General features: G+C 37.2%; 2 protein-coding genes across 2 annotated transcripts; one reads left to right on the forward strand and one right to left on the reverse strand.

Annotated features, from left to right (window-relative positions):
• The first annotated feature begins 2,724 nt into the window (after positions 1-2,724).
• On the forward strand, positions 2,725-8,094 carry LOC140768746 (ATP-dependent 6-phosphofructokinase 3-like). Its single transcript, XM_073109138.1, has 14 exons — positions 2,725-3,186; positions 3,514-3,560; positions 3,696-3,735; positions 3,884-3,946; positions 4,029-4,166; positions 4,287-4,445; positions 4,582-4,635; positions 4,850-4,918; positions 5,022-5,151; positions 5,620-5,660; positions 5,813-6,037; positions 6,451-6,499; positions 6,579-6,733; positions 7,672-8,094. Exons 1-14 carry the CDS (start codon positions 2,815-2,817, stop codon positions 7,837-7,839), a joined length of 1,710 nt encoding a protein of 569 aa, XP_072965239.1. The 5' UTR covers positions 2,725-2,814; the 3' UTR covers positions 7,840-8,094.
• A 321-nt stretch (positions 8,095-8,415) lies between these two features.
• LOC140769189 (uncharacterized) lies at positions 8,416-23,067 on the reverse strand. The gene is made up of 15 exons (XM_073109809.1): positions 22,217-23,067; positions 21,984-22,039; positions 21,628-21,686; positions 21,415-21,486; positions 20,660-20,743; positions 19,844-19,951; positions 18,983-19,045; positions 18,718-18,798; positions 17,305-17,370; positions 16,181-16,336; positions 15,266-15,343; positions 10,527-10,565; positions 10,231-10,313; positions 9,830-9,902; positions 8,416-8,661 (listed from the first exon to the last, which is right to left on the reverse strand). The coding sequence occupies exons 1-15, from the start codon at positions 22,972-22,974 to the stop codon at positions 8,476-8,478; spliced, it is 1,962 nt and encodes a 653-aa protein (XP_072965910.1). The 5' UTR covers positions 22,975-23,067; the 3' UTR covers positions 8,416-8,475.
• Positions 23,068-23,196: the final 129 nt, after the last annotated feature.

A 23,196-nucleotide genomic window follows, 5' to 3' on the forward strand; every position in this document is an offset into this window, starting at 1 on the left:
TGTCAATACTTTAACAAGCCCAAAATTAGTTGTTTAAATTTTGGTTGCAATCTAAGAAGTCTACTTGCATTAAGAAAAGTGCTAATCATGCTATGTCGAATTAGTAAACTACTTCCCGTGAATCATAATGGTGATAGACGACTAGATGAAGGTGATATTTATGATTTAATTATGAGCAAGGAAAGCAAAATCAGTGCAAGGATTCTTTCTATAAGCTAATAAATTAAAATCTAGTGTCCAAACTTGCATCATTCATCTCGTCACATTGTTATTTTAGGAACTTTGTAGGTGACTCTTGGGATATAGATTAGAACAGCAAGAAAGTAATCTGATTGATTAATTGATATTTGTGTGCTGCCATTAGTTTAATGTCATAGAAGCCAATTTGCTTTGCCTATGTCAATGCCACTTGACCACCATTTTATTTTATTTTATTTTATTTTTAAATCCACCCTATTATTTCTGACGACTGATTACAGTCTCGTTTCTCCGCAATAAAGACATTCTTGAGTTAAAAATTATTAAAATAAACTATAAGATTTTGGTAAAGAAAAATAATACAAGGTGAAAATATAAATGTTGATTAGCATGTATGCCTCTCAAAAATTAATATTCTATGATTTCTGTGCAGATAGTCTACACATTAAAGGTATATATAAATGCTCTAAAAAGAATCGGCACAATAAAAAAAGTCTAAGCACCTGTAATCAGATTGAATCCAAGGTTGGATTAGGATTAGATTCTACTTATCATCCTAGAGGTCACTAATATATATATATATATATATATATATATATATATTATGAGCTATTTATGAATTTTAAATTAAGGGAAGCCATGTTGCCCTTTGGTGCAATCCACGACCATTCGCAGCGTCCAATATTGCAAAACTCAAGCACCAATAAACTATTTAAAATCACGTATTACTAAGTTGTACGGCGTACATAAACAATACTCTTGACATCGCGCAAGACAACCAGACGAAGAGCATATAATCTTCTTTACTCCATTCACCTGCTCGCAGGCTTGCAGTTTGCATTACGGTTTCAATTTTTCACACAAGAAATCCACAACAAAACTTATATATATAATCCTTTTTTTATATTTTTGAATTCTTTTATAAGTCAATGTGGAGATGCTACGGGGAAAAATACTCTTAGATGCGTGATGAAGAGCATTATGTTTGTCATGTTTGAGTGATCAACTGCCAAAACGTACAGATTAAATAATGCAAGTCCTTATTTTCTTTTTATTTTTTGTTATTATTATATAATGAGAGACTTATATTTTATAAAATATTTGCAAAAAAATACTTGGATCTAAATTCTCTCAGATGGGTACCTGAGTTGAAGAAGAAGAAGAAGAAGAAGAAGAAGAAGAAGAGCCGTGCTATTCACGGATTAGTATTAACTTTATCGCCCTCTCGATTAAAGTAGAATATTTCATGGAATATTTTACGCTTATATGGGAGTTTTAATAAAAGGGCAATTCGATCAAAACAACAGAATATGCGACGAACCCATGAATAATCCTCCTCGATTTCCAAAAACACAAATTATTTTTTATTCCTATAATTAAAAGCAATAAATAATTTCAAAACTCCTAAGCCTTCGAGAAGAATCTTAATCTTAAGCAAAGTCCTAATTTGCCCATTGTAATCTGATACGAAGACCTCTCTTAGGAATCGCTTATCGTGAAAACTGAGACTTAATTCCATCTTTGACCCCCCCCCACACACACACATAAAAACCAGCAAACGGAGTCATCATTGGCTCCCGTCACTCCGCCGTCGGTTTTTTAACGTGATAGTCCAGTCACGGATCCACGTGTACTTTTAAACTAGCACATGACGAGGTGGTCGGTTGCGTGGGTCCCACTCGTTGGATTGGGAAGGGCTTTTACTTAGATGCCAAGTGTCTCGACTGTACGCAGTTCGTGGACTCGAGGGATGCACTGCATCCGTTTCTGTTACTATTTCGTGCCCCAGAAAGACTTCCTTTGTCTAGAGATCCGTGCGTTCCCAACTACCATTGCTGAGTTACCGGCATTTGTGCGAAAGTCTAAAATGCCCTACCGCAGTAAATTACGGTGATACCCCTGTCCAATTTGATGGCTGCAGTAGACTGGTCTTCCGGGAAAAAGGACCAGCGGGAGTACACCAACCTTGCCCACCACGTGATTTCAAAGCACGTGCCGATTCACGTGGAACAGCGAGGGATCCAACCGCCAACTGGCGGCTAGCCACAGCATGCACGAATTTGCTACAGCCTCGATTAATCGGCAGTTAAATTCGTTAGGGTTCTGTTCATTTTGTAAATTACTTACTCCTTCCTCCACTTCAGTTCCATTATGAGAAAAGTGATAGGAAAGAGGTAGACTCAAAAGAGGAAGGTTTTTTTGTGAAGAATTTTACTGATTTAGCAGCCAAATCAAGAGCTGGCAAGTGCCAAGCAACCCAGGCTGCAGCAGATTGTTGAGCCCTGGGCTGGGGGGGATCCGTTGCCTGCCCCCATTTCTACCACCGAAAGTTACGTCAGCGATTCATTTTCGTCAGAGCCCAAATGAAATCCAAAATTGTCCGAATATTCCATTCCGTTCGTAACCTCTAGTGGCAAAATCGCAAATAAACACGAACGAAACCGCATTTGACAACTACACCCCCTTTCTCCCACGACCAAAGGAACCCCCTCACCTCCTTCCTTATTCGTCTCTCTTCTCGCCTTTCTTCCCCTCCATCTCCATCAAAACCAAGCGTCAAAGAAACCCACAGGTTTCGTCAAACCCGAGTGACATCGAAAAGCTATAAATTTACTGATGGCTTCTCCAAGAGCTCCTCCAAATATTCTATCATCTCTCTTCTTCTCCTCGAAATCTCTACTACTACTACTACTACTACTACTATTTCATTCTCCATCTCTCCTTGCTCCAATGGGATCGTTGCCTAATCCTCCAGTGTCTCAGACCATCCGCACGGAACCGAACTCCGCTTCAACGAGTTCGAACCATCTCCTCAATCTCAGGAGCTCGCTCTCGGCGGTCAAGATTCCGGCGAGCAACGGCGAGGTGAGGACTGGATTGAGAAAGATGGGGAGCGAGGGGAAACTTGATAAGAAGATTGTTTATGGAGAAGCCGGATATGTTCTTGAAGACGTGCCGCATCTCATGGATTACATCCCTGATCTCCCTGTGAGTTTACCTTATATTTTGCTCTGTTTGTTGGAAATTTGAGAGAGATTTATTATGGATTTTTTAGTTATATATTTAGTTTCTTCGTTCTTTTTTTCTGTTGCTGTTTTTCGTTGTGATTGTGATTTGAAGCATCAAATTGTTTGAAGTGGATTTCTTCTTAATTCTACTCCTCTTCGATATTTTTGTTTGTTGAACACAGTATTCCAAATTATTGGAACTTAATCACTTATCATTTACTTGCGATAGGACCACACGAGTACTCTATCAATTTAATGCAATAAATTTCGATAAGTTTTTGACGTTTTTGATGTTCTGAATTCACAGACATATTCCAATCCGCTGCAAGACAATCCAGCATACTCGGTTGTTAAGTATGATTCTTCTCTTTCCTCTATTTCTATACTCCTATCCCAATTCAGTAATTTATTGTTCTTTTATCTTGTCCATTATTTCTGGAAGTGGACAATCTATTCACTAATTTCAACCTTGTATTTTGTAATTTGCAGGCAGTATTTCGTTAATACGGATGATACTGTTGCTCAGAAGGTGAGCCCTTTTTGGATTTCATTACCGAATTTAAGATTGTTTTCTTGGCCGTTGATTAACGTTCCTGATAATTGCTCATCTTCTTCAATTGTTGAGCTAATATGTGCTAATGATAATTTGCTAATCATCTATTACGGTTGTTCTGTAGATTGTGGTTCACAAGAGCAGCCCCAGAGGAATGCATTTTCGACGCTCTGGGCCTCGACAAAAGGTTGGTCATGATGATTTTAAACATCAAATAGTACTGTCGGGATATAGGCTCAAGCTCTTGACCTTTGTTGCATCATGAACAGGTGTATTTTGAGTCTGATGAGGTGCATGCCTGCATTGTAACGTGTGGGGGCCTCTGCCCTGGACTTAACACAGTGATAAGGGAGATTGTATGCGGCTTGTCTGATATGTATGGGGTAACCAAAATCCTTGGCATAGAGGTGAGAACTGCAGACCTACAGGCTACGTTCCTTTCTTCTTCTTTTTTAGTACTACTCCATTCTTTTGATGTACTTTGGGTTGTGTTTTCTAATTTGTAATCTGGATCATTGCATCATTAGGGTGGTTACAAAGGATTTTATGCTCGAAATACCATTGCCTTGACTCCCAAGACTGTCAACAATATCCATAAAAGAGGGGGAACCATCCTTGGAACATCTCGAGGGGGTCATGACACTTCAAAGATTGTTGATTGCATTCAAGATCGCGGGATCAATCAGGTGACAACACTACTTATTTAATAATTTTAGAATTTTGTTGCTTGAAATTTTTTATTAGCTTCATCTAATAAGTTTTACACAATCACAATACCTCCAGTTAGGATCTAGTTTTACTTATTTATAATTTGTCTTCCAGGTCTATATAATTGGAGGAGATGGTACTCAAAAAGGTGCCTCAGTGATTTTCGAGGTAACATTCTATGGATGAACTTTATGTAGAAATACTCTCTATTAGATTATGTTTACTGTTGTGATAAATATTTTTTTGTACTATTCAATCTTTATTTCTGACATCACTTCTTCCTAATCTTTATGGAAAGTAAAACAGTGTATTGATAATCAGTATCACATAATAATATAAAGATCAGTTCATTTTGACAACGTTGGGTGTGTGTATTTTGTAGGAAATTCGAAGACGGGGTCTCAAAGTTGCTGTTGCTGGCATCCCAAAGACTATAGATAACGACATAGCGGTACTTCATATATATTTTTCATTTGAGCTCTTTTTGAATGGTTAGCATATTAGAATGTCTCAAGACTTGAGCATCTTACTATTAGCATCACTTGTTGATTCAGGCAATCGACAAGTCATTTGGATTTGATAGTGCCGTAGAGGAGGCTCAACGCGCAATAAATGCAGCACATGTGGAGGCCGAAAGTGTTGAGAATGGTATAGGCATTGTGAAGTTAATGGGTCGCTACAGCGGTAAGTTTCTCTTCTGAGTTGCAATTTCCTTTTTGCTCTGATTTTCTTGATATCTGCATCTGCATATCATGTCCATACAAACTCTGTTGTTAATCAATTCTATATTATTATCAGATTAGACATCATGGAATTTTTACCCCATTCCTATCCTTTTAGATAATATCCTTCTAAAACCGTGTTATTCCCATATTCTAATATCTTTTTGAAACATTTCCATGGAAATATGCTATTTTCCGCGTATTTCTCTTCTGATGAATTGGTGGAATCTTTCTTGGTGTTGATAAGTTTATTGATTTTCATTCTTGCATTAAGTGATTGGTTATAAGTCACAGCCAAACTTCTAGGGAATAAACTGCATTATAAAGGACTATATTTAAGAGAATTTCCATTATTACAGGTAGCATGTTTTGCTTACTGTCTTTATTATCTGACTTTAAGTGAATAACCATATATATTATATTGTTGCAGGCTTCATTGCAATGTATGCTACTCTTGCGAGTCGAGACGTGGTATGTTGAAGTCTTCCATTCCTCGTACATAATGATCTTGTTTTCTAGCTAAAAATCTCCTTCCCAGATGCTTCAGATTGTCATTGACAAGAAAATAGTGAATGTTTTTTTTTCCTTGTTAGACTAATGAATTTCTCTGTTACTCTTTTCAGGACTGCTGCTTGATTCCAGAATCCCCCTTCTATCTGGAAGGGAAAGGCGGACTTTTTGAATTCGTAGAGAAGCGTCTTAAGGAGAATGGCCATATGGTCATTGTTGTTGCCGAGGGTGCAGGACAGGAGCTTATTGCTGAAAGTATGCGGTCAATGGACCATAAAGATCCTTCTGGAAATAAGCTTCTCCTTGATGTTGGACTTTGGTTGTCTGAAAAGATTAAGGTTAGACCTATGGACAAACTGTTAGTATCAACAAATAAGTTGCCTCTGTTTCATACACCAGCTTACGGTCAATAGTGAGTCAATAATCCCAACTTAACATGTTAGATTTATACGCCTCTTGCATTTGAATTTGGCTTTCTTTGTTCCTAAAGAATGGTTCATCTTAGCCTGACCTTCAAATTTAATTGCCTAAGCCACCTTGCTCTCCTATAAAGAGTATACTTAATCATGTTTAATGTAGTCATATAACTTTTTACCTCATGACTAGGGGGTGACTCCACTGACACCTTTTTTTTGTCATGGTATATCATCATATGCTAAATTTGATGTGTTATTAACTTAAAACCTTTTAAACTTTTGGAATCAGATGCAATTGGTTTTTAAAGCTAATCGTCGGCTTTCTTATCATGCAGGGGCATTTTGCAAAACTACAGAAGATGCCCATGAATCTTAAATATATAGGTCGGTGAGGAATCTTGTTGACATGATTTGCTTATATCATTGAGGTGATAATACCTAACTTACTATACTCGCATTGCAGATCCTACATACATGATACGTGCAGTTCCAAGCAATGCTTCTGACAACGTATACTGCACATTACTGGCTCATAGTGCTGTCCATGGAGCCATGGCGGGATATACTGGTTTCACGGTTGGACCTGTTAATGGCAGGCATGCTTATATTCCGTTCTATGTAAGTTCCATCTTATCATCAAGTTCATTCCTAATATTACATAGCTCATTCTTATTTTACAATGACGAAAATTGACCTAATCTGCTATTGGGAGAGGAGAGTAAATGTACCCTTGCTCACACAACCAGTTCATTAGGGGCTATGTGAAGTAGAAAATACTTGATCATCGGTCTAACCAATCCGCTGGTGCATTTTCATCCCCATATATGATTGGCCTGTGCTTTTTCATCCTGAGGCAACCGAATACTAGTTATCATGCGTCCTGACTTTTTTTCCATTGATAGCGGTGTAGGAAACTCTCTCCAGCACAGGCTTTCTTTAAACTAGATTCTTGAATACCTGCACCGCACATTGACAATCTTAACAGAGTTGTCGGTGCATACGAGATTCTACTTGTTTACGGAGTAGGGAGCATCAATAATTCCTTTCATTGTCCACTTTATTACTGTTTGGGTTAGAGCATTTAAAATTACCTTAAGATGCTCTAGTGCATATTAGAAAATAGAACACTAGCAATGGAGCAACTTTAAACTTGAATATCTGCTGACCTGATGACCAAGGATGAAAGGCGGCGAGAATTAGATGCTCAATATTCCTCTCCGACAAGTTTGTGGTTTATCGTTCTTCCACCACTCTCATAGCACAGCATTGCGGACATCTGTGACTAATGGGTGTCTTTTTATACTGCCTTTTCTGTAATTTTTTTCCCCCACCTTTTCATTCCAAGAATAACCTGCAGAGAATTCAAGTGACTGCCTGTGCCCTTATCGATCATCCTTCTATTGAATCCCCGATAACAGATCCTGCTATAGACTAAAAGAATACCTTTTACGGAATCTTATAGTTTTTCTTCTGTTTCTGCCAACTAATGCTTCAGTTTGGAGATTCATAGTAAACTCTCTTTCAATTATTGACCCTTGGGTTTATCAATAATGCAGAGGATCACAGAGAAACAGCGCAAAGTTGTGATAACTGACAGGATGTGGGCTAGGCTGCTATCTTCAACTAATCAACCAAGCTTCCTTAGTCATAAAGATGTAGAGGATGCAAGAGAGGAAGAAGAAGCTGCTGCCGCTACGCACGGTGATCATCATGATGTTCTTTGAGATTTAGTAAATAAATTATTGAGTTTAGATCAGGTTCAGCGGTTGTAGTGCCTGAAACCATAGGATGTAAAATTACTGGTGTGAAGGGGACCTGTGATTTATTGATCAGAAAGGTCTACCTAATTTTGTTCGTGCTAATTGTGAATTTTTTTTTGTGGAGATGCAATACTGTTTGTGTGCATCGTGTAAAGGTTATCTGCAAAATAAAATAAATTTGTTATCTGCAAAATAAATGAAATTTTGTTTTTCTCTGCTTCCAGGATTGTTAATACCCACTGGATATGCTTTGTAAAATCATTTTATTGACCATTTGAGGTTTAGCAGAACATAGGCATGGAGTGTAATTTCCTAGCAGGCACCAACAATGTCACACTATACTGGAGCATGGTTTGTTTCATAACATGCACCAGGAAAATGACTACGTCAAGAGCGTCTACTTGATACAACCTCTCTCAGGCCCAACCGCATAATGGTTAGAATCCTCACTTATCCTAAGCCTGGCCCTTCACCTCAACAGAGCGATCAATATGTTAATCACAGGAATAAACATTCTACTGACAATTAGATCTTTCAGGAATTGAATATTTTATAAGGATACCAAAAACTACAAATTTATACATAGTTGAATAAAGCAGGTTATGGAGTTTCAAGGCTCCATCCCTCATTGAACACCGTATTGATTACCTCCTTCAAGTTCTTACAACCCAAAATTGCAATGTCTAGATTAAGTGCTACAAGCAACTTCTCAGCCGTCCTAGGTACAACACATTTCTTGTATCCCAATTTAGACACAGCAATCACCCTCTTATCCATTCTCGGAACCTTCAAAGGAAATCCATGCAAAAGAGTAGGCATTACCAAACAAAAAAGAATTATTGAGTTTATTGGACGACATAAAATCTAGAAACTTGTTCTTCCCAACATTTGTGCTACCATTTGGCATATAAGACTAAACCATGGTGAAACCAACTTATATCAAATATGAGATGAATATGCCAACAACTAGCAATTGACATGGGAATGAGGTTTGAGTGGAAAATGCAAATGGAAGCAAAGGCCTCAGTTAAATTTTTTCAGTAGGAGTTGGATGATCACAAACTACACAATTGGATGCAACAACCGGGTACAATGCCAAATACCGGGGGGAAAAGTCAAGGTGATAAGAAATTACTTTTATGCTAGTTAATGATTAGAGCATTTCAGACTTCACTAACATTGCATGGTTGCACACATGGATCCTAGTTTCAACTAATCTCGCCCGAGATAAGTACAGGTAAGAGAGAAAGAGATGGGGGGGAAGAGAGAAAGAAAGGAAAAGAGACAAAGGGAGGAAGAGAGGGGAACAGAAGGGAGAGAGAGAGATGTAAAAGGAAAAAAGCGATGCTTAGTTGCGAATAAGAGGGAGGGAAGAAAAGAGAGAAAAGGAGGGCAAAGAGAAACGGAGAGAGAAGAAATGGTGGGAAAAAAATTTCATGCTTAGGAGTTAGGCTGCGAGAGAGTGAAGAAGAGAGAGAGAAGGAAAGAGAAGGGAAAGAGAAGACATGGAGAAAAAAAATATAAAACCATGCTTGTGAGTTGGGCTGCGGCAGTAGGAGGGAGAGTAAAGAGAGGCTAAGAGAGAAAAAGAGAGGAAGAAAAGAAAAGAGATAAATAAGTTTTTTAAGTGATTATTTTTTATTTTCTTATCATTTTTTCTAAATTTTTTTTAAAAAATTTCTATATTTTTAAATGATATTAAAATTTTCTATAATTAAAAAATAGTCTAATCCGATATGTCATTTATCTGGACAACCGATATCGATCTCGATACCGAATTTTGGAACCTTCGTTATACAAATAAAATCTGATAAATTTAAATGCTACTAAGAATCAAAGGTGAGTACAATCTGAGCAACCAAATTTCATCATAAAGGCTATGTCCAACAAAAGCTTGTTAACAGTTCTATACAAACATTTAGAAAATAACAAGCCATAAGGGAGGTGTACTCACCGAGCGAAGCTCACCACCTAGGCCAACCTCTCCAATGAATGCAATATCATTTGGAATAGGAAGTTCCAAGAAACTGAAGATGAGCAAACAAAGTTCTTTCAAAAAGTGAAGAAGTGTATATGTATACAAGTGAATCCATATATGGCAAAGGAGCAAAACACAAGAACCTAATAATGCTATATATGATAGAAGGCTCTGACCTAGACAATACACCCAAAATATACAAAAGATAAAATATTTTCATGTAAGTAATGTACCTCCAGACTAGCATTATGTGAATGTCAGTAAACGAACATAAACTCATAAACAGTGTAAAAGGAAACTATAAATTTTCTAAATAGTACTTCAATAGACTTACCAGTGCAAAAGGAAACTTTAGAAGAAAAGAGAAGTGGCAGTACCTGCTACAAATTGCTGCTGCTATTGCAAGATCTCCTGCAGTCTCTGTCAACTTAAAGCCACTAACAACATTCAGAAAAATGGCCTGCAGAGCAAAACAAAAACCTAAGAAAGGCTTAACAATTAAGATGTCAAGATCAGGATTGGACAATTTCTTCAGGTGTGAATACAACAGAAGTCATAGACCTAGAAAAAAGAAAATGGATTCTTTGCAATTAAACAACCAGATAAGATAAAGGAATTGATAGAGCACATTACTGAAAGACAGAGGAGCGGAGCCAGAATACAATTTACTTACATTGTCTTGCAGCTTTAGACCAGCTTGCTTCATAAGAACCTTCAACATAAAAGCTTTAAAATTAGTTGTCAATTGCTTACAGAATGAAAAGAACAAATAATTTTGATTAATACAAATAGCTAAGTTCAAGGTTAAACCTTGCACTTCCAGCTGTAATTAGCAAGAAAATTGAAGGTTCATATATGTTATCTAGTACACTGTAAATAGCAATTAAAGCAATATATATATATAATGACAATCCTATCAGACTAATTCCTGGATATTTCTGCAGGGTGGATAATTTTCTCATTGCATAGAAAAGCTATTCTGACTTGTTTGTCATGCATCTTCAGTTGATGCTTTTGTAAATGTAGAACATTTTACTATTAATCTTTAAGGCCCCATTTGCTTAGCGCATGTTCACTTCAGGAATAATTTCTTTCATATTCTGGAATAAAACTCTTTATTCTGGAATAACAGCTAAACATCACAATAACATTATTCTATAATACAAATATTATTTATAAAAATTATATCTTATATTCTATACTAATTTAATTACTAATTTATCATTAATATCTATCTCATGAATCTACCTTATAGCAAATCAAAAGATATTTATAATAATTTTATAAAAATAAAACATAATTTTCTCATCTTTTTCCTTATTTTATATCACATCAAAAATAATTATTACACTCCTATTCCAGAATACAAGTGAATATAAAAATAATTATTTATATAATTCTTCAATTTGAGAATAACAAAGAGAAATATATATTCTAAAGTTAACTTTATTCCTAAAGTAAACAAGACCTTAAAGATTATCTTTTCTCTATTCTCAATTAGGAAACAGTACTCTATATTAGAAAAGATATATCAAATTATTTCTACTCTAAATTAGAAATATTATTCAATTTGACTAGAGTTATTTTGAAAAACCTCTTCTCTCTCCCCTGCTATCCACCTATCCCATTACAAACTTACAAATATAAAATGCATATCTACAAGTATGAAGAAATACCTATAAAAAATAAGAACACTTTCATTTAAATTTATACACCAAGTGAGAGCATTTAAGTCAATTTTCACTTCTTATTTGTACTTTATCTCAACTTTATATCATACCAAAAGTAATTATTACACTACTGTTTTATATTACAAGTAAACATTAGAATACCCTACTGATGCGGACATCACTGATAGGACGCGATGGCGTGTGTACCAGCGCAGGAGGCGCCGACAGTTGATGATCCCTCCTATAGGGATCTGGTTCTGATTTTTATTTATTTAGGGTGTCTTTTGTTTATTTCCTATGTAGGGTGTTTTTTTGCTTAATTCCATTGTAGGTCTATATATAGACCCGTTGTATTTCCTTTGGAACTTAATGAAAGTTTGTGTAATTTGTTCTCTAGAGAATTTTGGTATGAAACCTTTTTCTTAGGGTGGAGGTGTGAAACCCCATTCCTTTCCTTCTTATTTCCCTACTTCATTTTTTTCCCCACTACGTTTTGCATCATTTTGGTATCAGAGCGAAGGATCCTAGTTTATGGACGCCCCTCCTCCCGGGTTCTACGCCGCTCCACATTTGTTCTTCGCACGACCAATCGCTCCACGAACACTGAAACGTCAAGAAATCCGGCGTACAACGAGCAAAGAAATTACCATCGACGAGGAACAACGAAAATCTTTTGTCATAGAGGAATCGCTACCGTGTAAGATTCCAAATCCTTAAAAAATTTGATTGTTGTTGCATTATCTAATTTCCATCGTTATTTTTATTTGTTTTTAGGAAAAAAAAAAAAAAAAAAAGGAAAAAAAAAAGAAAAAGAAAAAAAAGAAACAGCACGTATCTTTTGCTGTAAAAAAAAAAAAAAAAAAAAAATCAGTGTTTCAAATTTTCGAAATTTTCATTTTTGCTTTTAATTTTATTAAATCCCAACCAATTCCTTCTTCCCCTAAACCTCCTACCAAATTTCCTATTTCTTCTCTAACATCCCAACAAATCCTATCTATCCTAATTTTCATCCCTCCAATATTTCCAATTTTCAAATTCCCTCCCTAACTTAAAACCAACCCAACCCCATTAAACCCATCAAACCCAAACCCAAAACCCATTAGCCCAAAACCCAAACTTTATTAGACTAAACCCACAACCCCTTAATCATTTCCTCCCAACCCGTTACCCAACTTCATCCCTAACCTTCCCCTCACCTCACACCAAAATCCTAACCCGACGCCGTCGCTGCTGCCCCAACGCCGCCGCCCCGGCTCTGCCTCGCCCCGACGACGCCGCCCCGGTTCTGCCCCGCCCCGACGACGCCACCCGACGCCGTCGCTCCATCCGACGACGCCGCCCCGGCGCTGCCCCAACGCCACCCTGATTTAGCGCAGCTCCGACGACGCCACCCGACGCCGTCGCTCCACCCGACGACGCTGCCCTGACTCTGCCTCGCCCCGACGACGCCGCCCCGGCTCTGCCCCGCCCCGACGACGCCACCTGACGCCGTCACTCCACCTGACGACGCCATTCCTTTGACGTCTGCAGCCAACACTGACGACGCCGACGCCCGCGCCGTGATCTCCCGTGCCTCGTTCCCTGCCGTAGTCAACGGCGACCACCACTGTCCCGGACTTTGCCGCCGACGTCGCCAATACTGTTGCTGACCACTCCCTCCCGGACATGAATAGGGACACGTTGTGAGAGGAGGAAGAAAAGGGTGAAGACAAATTAGTTAATTTCAATTCTTTTTGTTTTCAGATGGTCAGGTATGTGATCTTTTCAATGTATTAAATATTTTTGGGTCATTCTTTTTTAGTATCATCTCTAAACTGTTATCAATTCATGTTGTCCACATATAGTGAGGGAGAGACTACATAGAAACCTTATCTGCTTTAATCCTGATATTAAGAGATGAACAGTGCCAAATAGAATATTAGCATTATCTTAATTTTTGGAAAGAAATTTAAAGGGTTTGGCATTTATTAATGTGACTTTTGTTTAAAAACCATTTAGTCTTGACATTAGTCTTTGAACCTCCTGAACAGAAAATCTAAATTCAATTAAGTATTCATTTTAAAATTTTCCTGATTGCATAGCATAACGTCTCATATCATTTAGATTAAGACATTTGTATTTGGATTAAATATAGGAGACGTCTGCATTCCATTAGGTTAGAACATTATTTAAATTAGCAAGCATAAATTTAAAAAGATTAAAAAAAAAAAAAGGGATATATATATATAAATAAAATATATAAAGCAATTCATAACTCATTTATTGCATATTAGTGTATGCCAACTCGTAGAGGTAAGGCTTACCTTCTTAGTGATTCTAGTGAGTCCAGCAGTAGCAGTATGGATCCCGAACTTAGTAAGAAGCTCGACGACATTATGGGACAACTAGGTACCTTAGCTCAACAAGTCAGGGATACTCAAGATACTTTGCTTGGGTATCAACGGGTGACCGATGAACGACTATATAGGGTAGAAAGACCCCGTGAGCACACCGCTCCTCAAAATAATCACCGCCCTGACCTTGAACGTGGTGAATCTCCCACTCCTTTACCTCGTCAACATTTTCAAGGGAATGAGCGAGATCCTGATGAACGGTACCTTCGAAGCATCAAAATTGATGCCCCGATGTTTGATGGTCGTCTAGATCCGCAACACTTCTTGGACTGGATCAAAGACATGGACCGTTACTTTAAATGGTATGATATGTCGGAAATCCGTAAAGTCAGGTTTGCTGCCATGAAATTGACTGGGAAAGCAAATCAATACTGGACCAACGTTGAGACTCTTCGTGAGATTAGGGGTGAGCTTCCAATTGAAATTTGGGTTGACATGAAAAATGAACTAAAACGTAAATACCTCCCGCCTTCCTATTACCCTAAGCTTCTAGATAGATGGAACCGACTTACCCAAGAGAGTAAGTCCGCTAAGGATTACGTTGCGGCCTTTGATGAATTGCTTGTTCGGTGTAGCGTGATTGAATCAGAAACCCCTATGCAAATTTTGTCCAGATTTAGGGCTGGCCTACGTGAAGAATTGAGAAGTGAACTTTTTGCTCGTAATGTTAATACTTTGGAAAAGGCTTACAGCTTAGTTCAAGACTTAGAGGAGTCTAGACCTAACCACATCCCAAGAAATTATGAAAACCAGCGCAGGAGGCGCCGACAGTTGATGATCCCTCCTATAGGGATCTGGTTCTGATTTTTATTTATTTAGGGTGTCTTTTGTTTATTTCCTATGTAGGGTGTTTTTTTGCTTAATTCCATTGTAGGTCTATATATAGACCCGTTGTATTTCCTTTGGAACTTAATGAAAGTTTGTGTGATTTGTTCTCTAGATAATTTTGGTGTGAAACCTTTTTCTTAGGGTGGAGATGTGAAACCCCATTCTTTTCCTTCTTATTTCCCTACTTCATTTTTTTCCCCACTACGTTTTGCATCACCTACCCTAGATTGGAGATACAATTTTACAAGTAAGAATCTAGATTTTTCCTTAATCTCAAACCAAACGAGGCCTAAGTGAAAGGCATTTGACAGACAATGTTTACATTATGCTATCAAATTAATAAGATGCATAATCAGAAGTCATTGACCACTTCCACTTTCCTTTTCTCCCTAATAAGACATCTATTATCAGAAACTCCAACTTTGTTACAGTATATAAACGTATAGAAATGAAAGCAATAATTTTGGTAAAAACATAGAACATCTCACAGCATCCTTTGAGCTTCTTATTTAGTCACTTACAGAAATTATCATGTCAGCCCTGCCTGGTTGTATTCCATTCACATGTCCTGCAACTGATGAGCCAGATACACACAATGCCTGCAAAAGATATTTTTTGTTATTCCAGAAGAAATATAAGGTGTGAAACAGCATTCCAGAATGCAGTATATGCAACCACATATGCATATTGTCCTCTAGAGAAACACCAGTCATGCTTTTCTTTAATAGTTTTTCAGTCTGTAGGTGCAACTGTGATCAAATTCCACTCTACATTTAAGTACTTTTTTTAAATGTTTAGCATGTCTTTAAAATGTCTGCCAAATTGCTAATACAATTTTCACCAACAGCTGTCAAGTGTTTTAATCTTTTTTATTAATCTGCAAACAAAAACTTATTGTCTATGTCTATTTATCTATTTTCCATATCATATTAGGGCTAATACTATAAAGCATAATCATATTTGATCGTTATTGTCCTATATCATGACAAGCTTGCAGTCTCTCCAATTACCAGCTTCCTATTTAGTCATAGAACATTAATACATTTGGCAAAAGATGAATTAGGATATGATGATTGCAATCAGTCTAAGAGAGGACAGGTCATTTTCTAGAAACAAAATTCTAGAAAAGGGAGAACACAATCTCTTTCCTATCCTCTCAATTTAACAGAACTACTAGTCTCTTAACATCATCTTGGGTGTTGTAAGGAAAATTGAACTGCTTTACAAAGACTGCAGTCCGTAACACATGACATCACAAGGAAGAAAAGGTATTTTTTTCAAATGCAATACAACAATAAATAGATGAATACATGTACAAAAGCATAATGCTAATCATTTTTGAATTGTTGTATCCAAAGCGATTTGACAAGAAAATAATACAAAATGAAAAATAAGTGCACTAGATTACATTTTCCAAAAATCCAAGCAACAATTACCTGAACTTCAATAAGAAAAGTCCGAGATCCATCCACAACCACAGCAACTGCAAGTCCAGCTAATATCTCAGAATCACTGTTATTTTCACTCAAGAATATGTCACTAGGATTTGAAACAGCTTGCAGGCCGGACTCTGACATTTCAAACACCCCAAGCTGATGGAAGAGAGATCAACAACTTTGTAAAATGTTTAACAGCAAAGATAAACATAAAGAATCTAGGGAAGATACTAAATACAAAAGCAACAAATAATATCTGAACAAATTTATGATATAAACACTTATTGTGTTCATTAATGAAGACAGTAGAGATTATACCAAGTCAATGCATGTCGCAACTGGCATCCATAAATAGCAAATAGGGAGACTAATAGAAGCATAAGCTTAGGCTTTCTAGATTTCTAATTATTGAAGCCCATAACAATCAAAATATAAAGATTAGGTTGTCACCCTTGACTGCAACTTCCACATCAAGAGGACTTCCTAGAGGGTGTGCTGCAAGGTTGCATGAGCCTAAACAACAAAATAGGTTAAGTTTACCTGCCAACTGGCCTTATTAATTTTATGCAGCAAGTCCCTCTATTATTTGATTTTGCTTTGTTCTAAAATTTGCTAACATCTTCTAGAGGATTGTTGTTATGTAAAAATATTTCAATTCATTTGAATCTTTCACTTAGATGTCGAGGTAACTTATGTGGTAAAAAGCTCTTTTTGCTCTTTGATGGAAGAAGATCAAAACCTGTTCTGTTTGGATCATTTTATCAAAGTAGCACCCAATTAGAGTTCAATGATATTTTGATATTGCCTAATGGTAGATGAAAATATTAAAATATTCATGTTGTCCCACTAGTTAGGGAACTTGATGTTATGATGGCTGTTAATCACAATCTCCGCTATAACCTGCCAAAAGAGGAACAAACTCTCATAAAGAAAACCAACTTTAAGTGATTGCATCACCAATATTAAGGAAAAGTTCTCCCAGAATGAAATGATCAACAACAGATACAGGGCATAAGATGATATACAGTTATGAGGTTAGGAACTACATAAGTTCATACTTTACCTCTGTCAACCATGATAACCAACAAAATTAAACGACTAAATTAGGGGAAAGGATTTGATACCTCATCTATTGAACCAAACCGATTTTTCACAGCTCGCAATAAACGATAAGATGAATACCTCTCACCCTAAACAGTAAAAACTTATCAGAATTAGAACAAATTACTCAGGCAAATGCGTAATGAAAGAGTACATATGCTAATGATTTTCTACAGGACTACTATAAAGGAGTAGCAACCAGTTAACATATATGAAAAAAACGATAACAGAAAGCAATTGCCCCCTATTTCTTTCCCTCCACATTAGGACAGTTACATACATCCACCACTTTAAGCAGGGATTTCCATGTAATGCTAATTTTTTCTTCCAATCTAGCATATGCTCATATCTTTCAGAAAAAGTTATCCACACATTGAATAAAGCACAAGCTAATAAAAGAACATTGTCCAACACATGGACAGACAGAAAAACTATAACTGCAATAGATTTTATTAGAAAATGGGCATCACTAACTTGCTAATGGCTTGGAAACATTTTTAAGAACTGAATAAATTATCAAGACTACTTGGTATGCACTGAGATGATGTAAAATAATGCAATTAGAATACATAGTTATATAGAAATAAATAATATTGATAAACTAGTATTAGCTCCAACTATGTTACACAGCATCAACTCTATGACAGTAAGAGAAATTTTTTTTATGGATTAGCAATATAAACTGCAGCTTATATCCTAATCATTACATCTTTTGTAGCATGATGGATCATGGTCAAACATGGTAGAAAAAAATATGACCCTTGTTAATTGTTTGAGTCCTCCTCAACGGTTACCTTCAAAATTGTTGACATCATATCATCTTGATATTGTCACTATCTAACCAAATCCTACCACTACTCAGTCAGTTGTTAAGATGAGATGCAAGTCAAAAGAAGTATATCTATTGAAGTAGCAGAAAATCAAGGCAGGGGAAATCATTTCAAACAGTCGTGCAGTCTAGGAGCGGAGAAGACTTTCTTGTTGAACCACAATGTTTTCTTACAGCTATCCCACTTGCAACTATATATGTCCTAAAAAGCTAAAAGTTGTCTTACAACAAAAAATAGAGAAGCATTCCTTGCAAACTTTTCCTTCAAGAGTTATATTAGCTTATGTATATCCAAACAAATATCCCCATTCAGGTGGCTTCCTTTGAAAGCCTATGCATGACAAGTTGAGGCCTGCCCACCATAGCAAGTTTTCAGAGTCAAAACAATCAAACAATATTGGCCTCCATATCTCACGCTTGACCTCATATAGAACAACAATATTTTCATAAATACAAAGGAGATCATGTGCGACCAGTTCTCATGTCAAATATAATAGGTAAAGCAATTTGACCTCAAAATTAGAGACGGGGGGAAGAGAGAGAGAGAGAGAGAGAGAGAGAGAGAGAGAGAGAGAGAGAGATCTGTCTAAAGGTAGAAAGCACCAACCTCCATATATAAAACAGCATCCACTATGTGCTCTAAAAGACGAGGACCAGCAATATCTCCAGATTTTGTGACATGTCCTATCTGAGAAAAAAATAATAGGATAATAGTGCTTCCGGATGAGAAACAGAAGTTGGATAAATGTTAAAGAAATGCTTCTCAAATGTATATTTCCCTCAAATTGCACAATCCAAAATTATAAAATGTGCTAAGTCTCTATTTAGAACCAGCAAAACATAATGCAGCATTCAATATATAGTTAACTTACTAAAAAGATGGGGATATTTGTCTGTTTAGCAAAACGCAGCAAGGCTGAAGTACACTCCTTGACCTGGATAGACAAAAGACGTTAGCATTAGCTTCTGTTAGCATTATATGAAATACTTCTCAGGGAAAAAAAAAGGTCAGCATATACCTCCCTATATCTGCTGATTCCTAACAGTATCGATTAGGCCCAATCTGATCCAGGGCGAACTAGTAAATTGACTGGTCAAGGCTGCAATATTCAGATCGGCCAAAATGGTTTACTTTATGACCAAAAGAGGGCATGAAACCTTTTAAGGGATAAGCGAAATGGGTTTGACCTAAGCGCTATTCTCGGATCAGGCTCAAAAACTCAGCTTATACTATTCCATATCAGATGGATAAGAATCTTATAATTAATAAAGCAAAATTTTGGATGGACATGCAAAGAAAAACCAAACCAATAAATGTGATTGAATCCAGCAAGTCCATTCGTGGAAACTTATAGTCATGAATTCAAATATCAGCTGATCCCTATCTATATCGCCAAAATGGATCAATTGATATGGCCAATTTAGTTGATCCTCGCTCCAAATTGTCTGAAACGGAAGACCGATACGGCCGATATATATCATTTTTTTAAACATCCGATCCTAATTCCAAAGCCGATACTCAAAACCTTGTTTATATTTGTTAAAAGATTTGGCACCTTAGTGCTATAAATAGGTCTGTGCCTGAAGATAAAAACCTACAGAAGAGGAGCTAATGGCGACATATAAATTTCTCACGAGTAGATTCTCCAGAGATGAAGAGTATCATGTTCAGTGGTTGTTGGAGAAAGCCAATCAAGAAATTCCTATTACATCCATAATCAAAAAAACATTACCTGCATAATATTCCCAGCACTACCAACTACTCCTCTCAAATAAACAGTCTGAATTGAATCAATGATAACTGCTGCTGGAGAGAGTGGCTGTATTTTATCCAAGATGTCCTGCAAAAGAAGTAAAGAAACCAAAGGAAATGGTTATACAAAAATATCCCCATATTATGATATCGAAAACTCAATTTCCTTAGGATATTACCAAAGATCTAACTTCATATATAATTCAAGCCTCGCATTACAACCTAGAAATTAATCCTAACAAGAAAAGAGAAAGCAGAAAGCACATGCAGAATTTCTATAAGGCAGTTGGAACAAGTTTAGGACAAACAGTTTAATAAAGTGATATGAGAATCAACAGAACATAGAACACTTTAATATCTCCACAATTACAGATATCCACAATTCATGATCATAAAAAAGCCAAATCTAGTCTAATCTCACTCCTAACAATTTTCATCCATGATATTCTCTTTCATTCTTCTGATCTCATTTGAATACACAACATATGTCTCGATTGGGCTAAGATGGCACAGATGTGCTCTAGAGTTTCGACGCTTGAGAAGCAATCATAAGAGATGGAAATATCCCATTGCTAGGGCCATCTGAGTCCTTAAATGATCCATAATCGAGTTTTATTTTCATAGTAATCTTCAGTTTTCCCAATTCATTGGCATATATTTCAGATAATAACTAGAACAGGAAATGATAACTCAGAGATACAGAATAACATGTACGTCAGAAACACAGCCCCAAAAATCCTCATGAGCACAACACAAGTCATGGAAGGTACAGAAATGAAGAATAAACATAAAGCACCTCAATATCTGTACTTGAGTATAAGTAGAGATTCCTTGTCGTGATCCGCATGCGGTCAGCCCTGTTCCCTATCTGTTCAATGCTCTGCCAGTCCAGATGGAAAAAACATTTTTTCATATGCATGCTAAGAAAAGAAAACAATTATCCAGTCCAAGAGAAAACACTGAGTTTAACACTATTACCCACACTGATGTGGTATATACGTAGCATTTTATATTTGTAATTAGCAAGCTCAAATTGCAAAAATGCAAGGAAAATGCCCGATTTGATAGAAGAGAAAAAGGACATCAGATTAGAAATAATAAGTGGTTCAAAATCTATGCACGTTGGACTTTTCACAATATTTAATACTGTGTGTCCACTGCCACTGATGGGTATGTAAGAAGAGCACGCTCTAGTATTAGAGTCTAACAAACGAAATGCAGAGCAGATTGAACAGATGTAACTACCATATTTGAAAAGATTAAGATCCAATACAACCTACTCTCCATGTTATTTCCAAAAAAAAAAGAAGATAATAACAATAACCTATGTGACCCATATACATGGTATCTATACGTCCAACAACTAAACAATAAGAATCATATCTTGATGTTACACATATCACACAGAACAAATATAAGTGATGGGGAGCTGCATAAAGTAAAGTAAATGTGGTCACTATGATGCAGGAAAAACACCATGACAGATGCTTGAAAATCATCAGTAGCAAGATGAGTGTGAGTAAAAGCATAAATTGCAAAAGTAGAACCAACCTCCTCACCAGAGACATAAACAACTGAAGCAGGCTCCTTAAAGTTGAAATCTTGAGCTATAATAGCAGCAATCTTCAAATCCAAAAACAAAAGTTCTGTATCAAACCTAGATCAAAAATTCAAATATAGAAAATAGCATTACAAGAACCTATGTCTGCACAAAACCACATTTTATTCACAAAAGAATCACGAGCAAAGATATAACAGTCTAACCTGCAGTAACAATGTACTTTTACCAACACCTGGGTCTCCTCCAACTAAAACCAAGGAGCCTGCCAGATTATATGAAAGACTGGTCAACTCACACTAAAGTCATCAAAAAATTAACAAAATCATCTATTTGTGTCAAGGATATTAATAGTATTGCATATGCATGTCATTCTGGTGAAGAAATGGAAAATTCTAAATAGTTGATAATACAAGAAAAGCTGTTAAATAAACCACACATCATGTACCATGTAATTATAATTTCTCAGACAGTGGAATTAAACATCAACTAAATTATTGCACAAATTCATTTAACCAATCCTAACCAACAAAAAACATCAGAGTGTAATCATAAGCCATACCAGGTACAATACCGCCTCCAAGCACCCTAGCAACCTCCATCCCAAAAAGTCCAGCCCTATATATTATGCAGTCATCAATATTGGATGCCATGAGTCAAATACGTACCAGAATAATAATTAAACTAAAACAAGCTTATGAGCTACTTATGTGTCTTAAAAAAGAATAAGAAAAAGGGACTTCTCTAGCACTTAATCTACGTAAAAGAAAACATTGTAAGACCTAGCAAACTTACAGCCGAATTCGCCACTCTGACTGGTCCCTATCCTTGTTAATATCTACCAAACTCATAGGAACCAACCTCCCCTGCTGCTGCGGTAGCCATGACCTCACAGCCGCCTCCGAAACATCAACCCCTCTGGCCTTGTTAACCTCCGGCTCCAAGAACTCCTTCACGGATCCTGTGGTGTGGCAAGACCGGCAAGTCCCCCACCACTGCCCGAAACTCGCACCACAATTCTCACAAACAAAAGACAGTTTCATCTTCCCCGTCCTCCTCCTAACAATAGACGACCACGTCTTCTTCGATCCCAAAGAACCTTTCCTTTCCTCATCATTCCCACTCGGATCCTCCTCCTTTGAATCCTTCACTTTCTTCAAATCACTTTTCCTGGGCATCTCCTCCTCGTCCGCCCTCGCCACGAGCCTTTCCTCCACAGGATCGTAGTACGCCAAAACAGGACGCCTACCTTCTCCATCGCTCGAATCCGCTTCTTCTTCTCCACCACCCTCTTCCTCAGAACTCTCCAATCGACTTCGCTTCGTGACGAGCCGATTCGATACGGGATCGTAAGATGTCCAAACCCTAGAGCTATACCAAACACTAGGTTTATGAATCGCGGGTTTGAATTTTTGAAACGAACTGCATCTCTGAGAGGGGTTCGATGAGAGGGGTCGAGAATTGAGGAGGAAACGAGCTCTGCGGAGGTGGAGGAGATTGCGGAGCGATCGCATGGGTGGAGTTTGATACAGATGGCGATGGGATTTTAGCATTAAGGAGGAAGACGAAGAGTACAGTGGGTTTAGGGTTTAGGTGAGGCGGGAAGCTTATACGAGAAAGGTAATTCTAATTTCTTTGACAGGAGTTCGAGAAAGGAGGGAAGCGAGCCGCTGCCTGCTGAGAAGTGCTCTTATTCTATTCCAAAGAAGGTCGTCCGACGTGGCTGCGGGTCCGAACCCGGACAGGACCCGATCCATAACTCTCTGGGTGACGTA

Source organism: Typha angustifolia, chromosome 10 (assembly GCF_048772165.1).
Source record: "Typha angustifolia cultivar Huaian chromosome 10, ASM4877216v1, whole genome shotgun sequence".
Lineage (NCBI taxonomy): Eukaryota > Viridiplantae > Streptophyta > Magnoliopsida > Poales > Typhaceae > Typha > Typha angustifolia.

What these genes read in the sequence shown, in the direction of transcription:
- LOC140768746 (XM_073109138.1), top strand. Translation starts at nt 2,815, where the DNA reads ATGGCTTCTCCAAGAGCTCCTCCAAATATTCTATCATCTCTCTTCTTC. An exon ending in ATTACATCCCTGATCTCCCT is followed by an intron (nt 3,187 to 3,513) that starts GTGAGTTTACCT and finishes CTGAATTCACAG; the next exon opens with ACATATTCCAATCCGCTGCA. An exon ending in ATGATACTGTTGCTCAGAAG is followed by an intron (nt 3,736 to 3,883) that starts GTGAGCCCTTTT and finishes GTTGTTCTGTAG; the next exon opens with ATTGTGGTTCACAAGAGCAG.
- LOC140769189 (XM_073109809.1), bottom strand. Translation starts at nt 22,974, where the DNA reads ATGCTAAAATCCCATCGCCATCTGTATCAAACTCCACCCATGCGATCG. An exon ending in AAAGTACATTGTTACTGCAG is followed by an intron (nt 21,487 to 21,627) that starts GTTAGACTGTTA and finishes TTGGATTTGAAG; the next exon opens with ATTGCTGCTATTATAGCTCA. An exon ending in TAGGTGGTGAGCTTCGCTCG is followed by an intron (nt 8,662 to 9,829) that starts GTGAGTACACCT and finishes TTTCCTTTGAAG; the next exon opens with GTTCCGAGAATGGATAAGAG.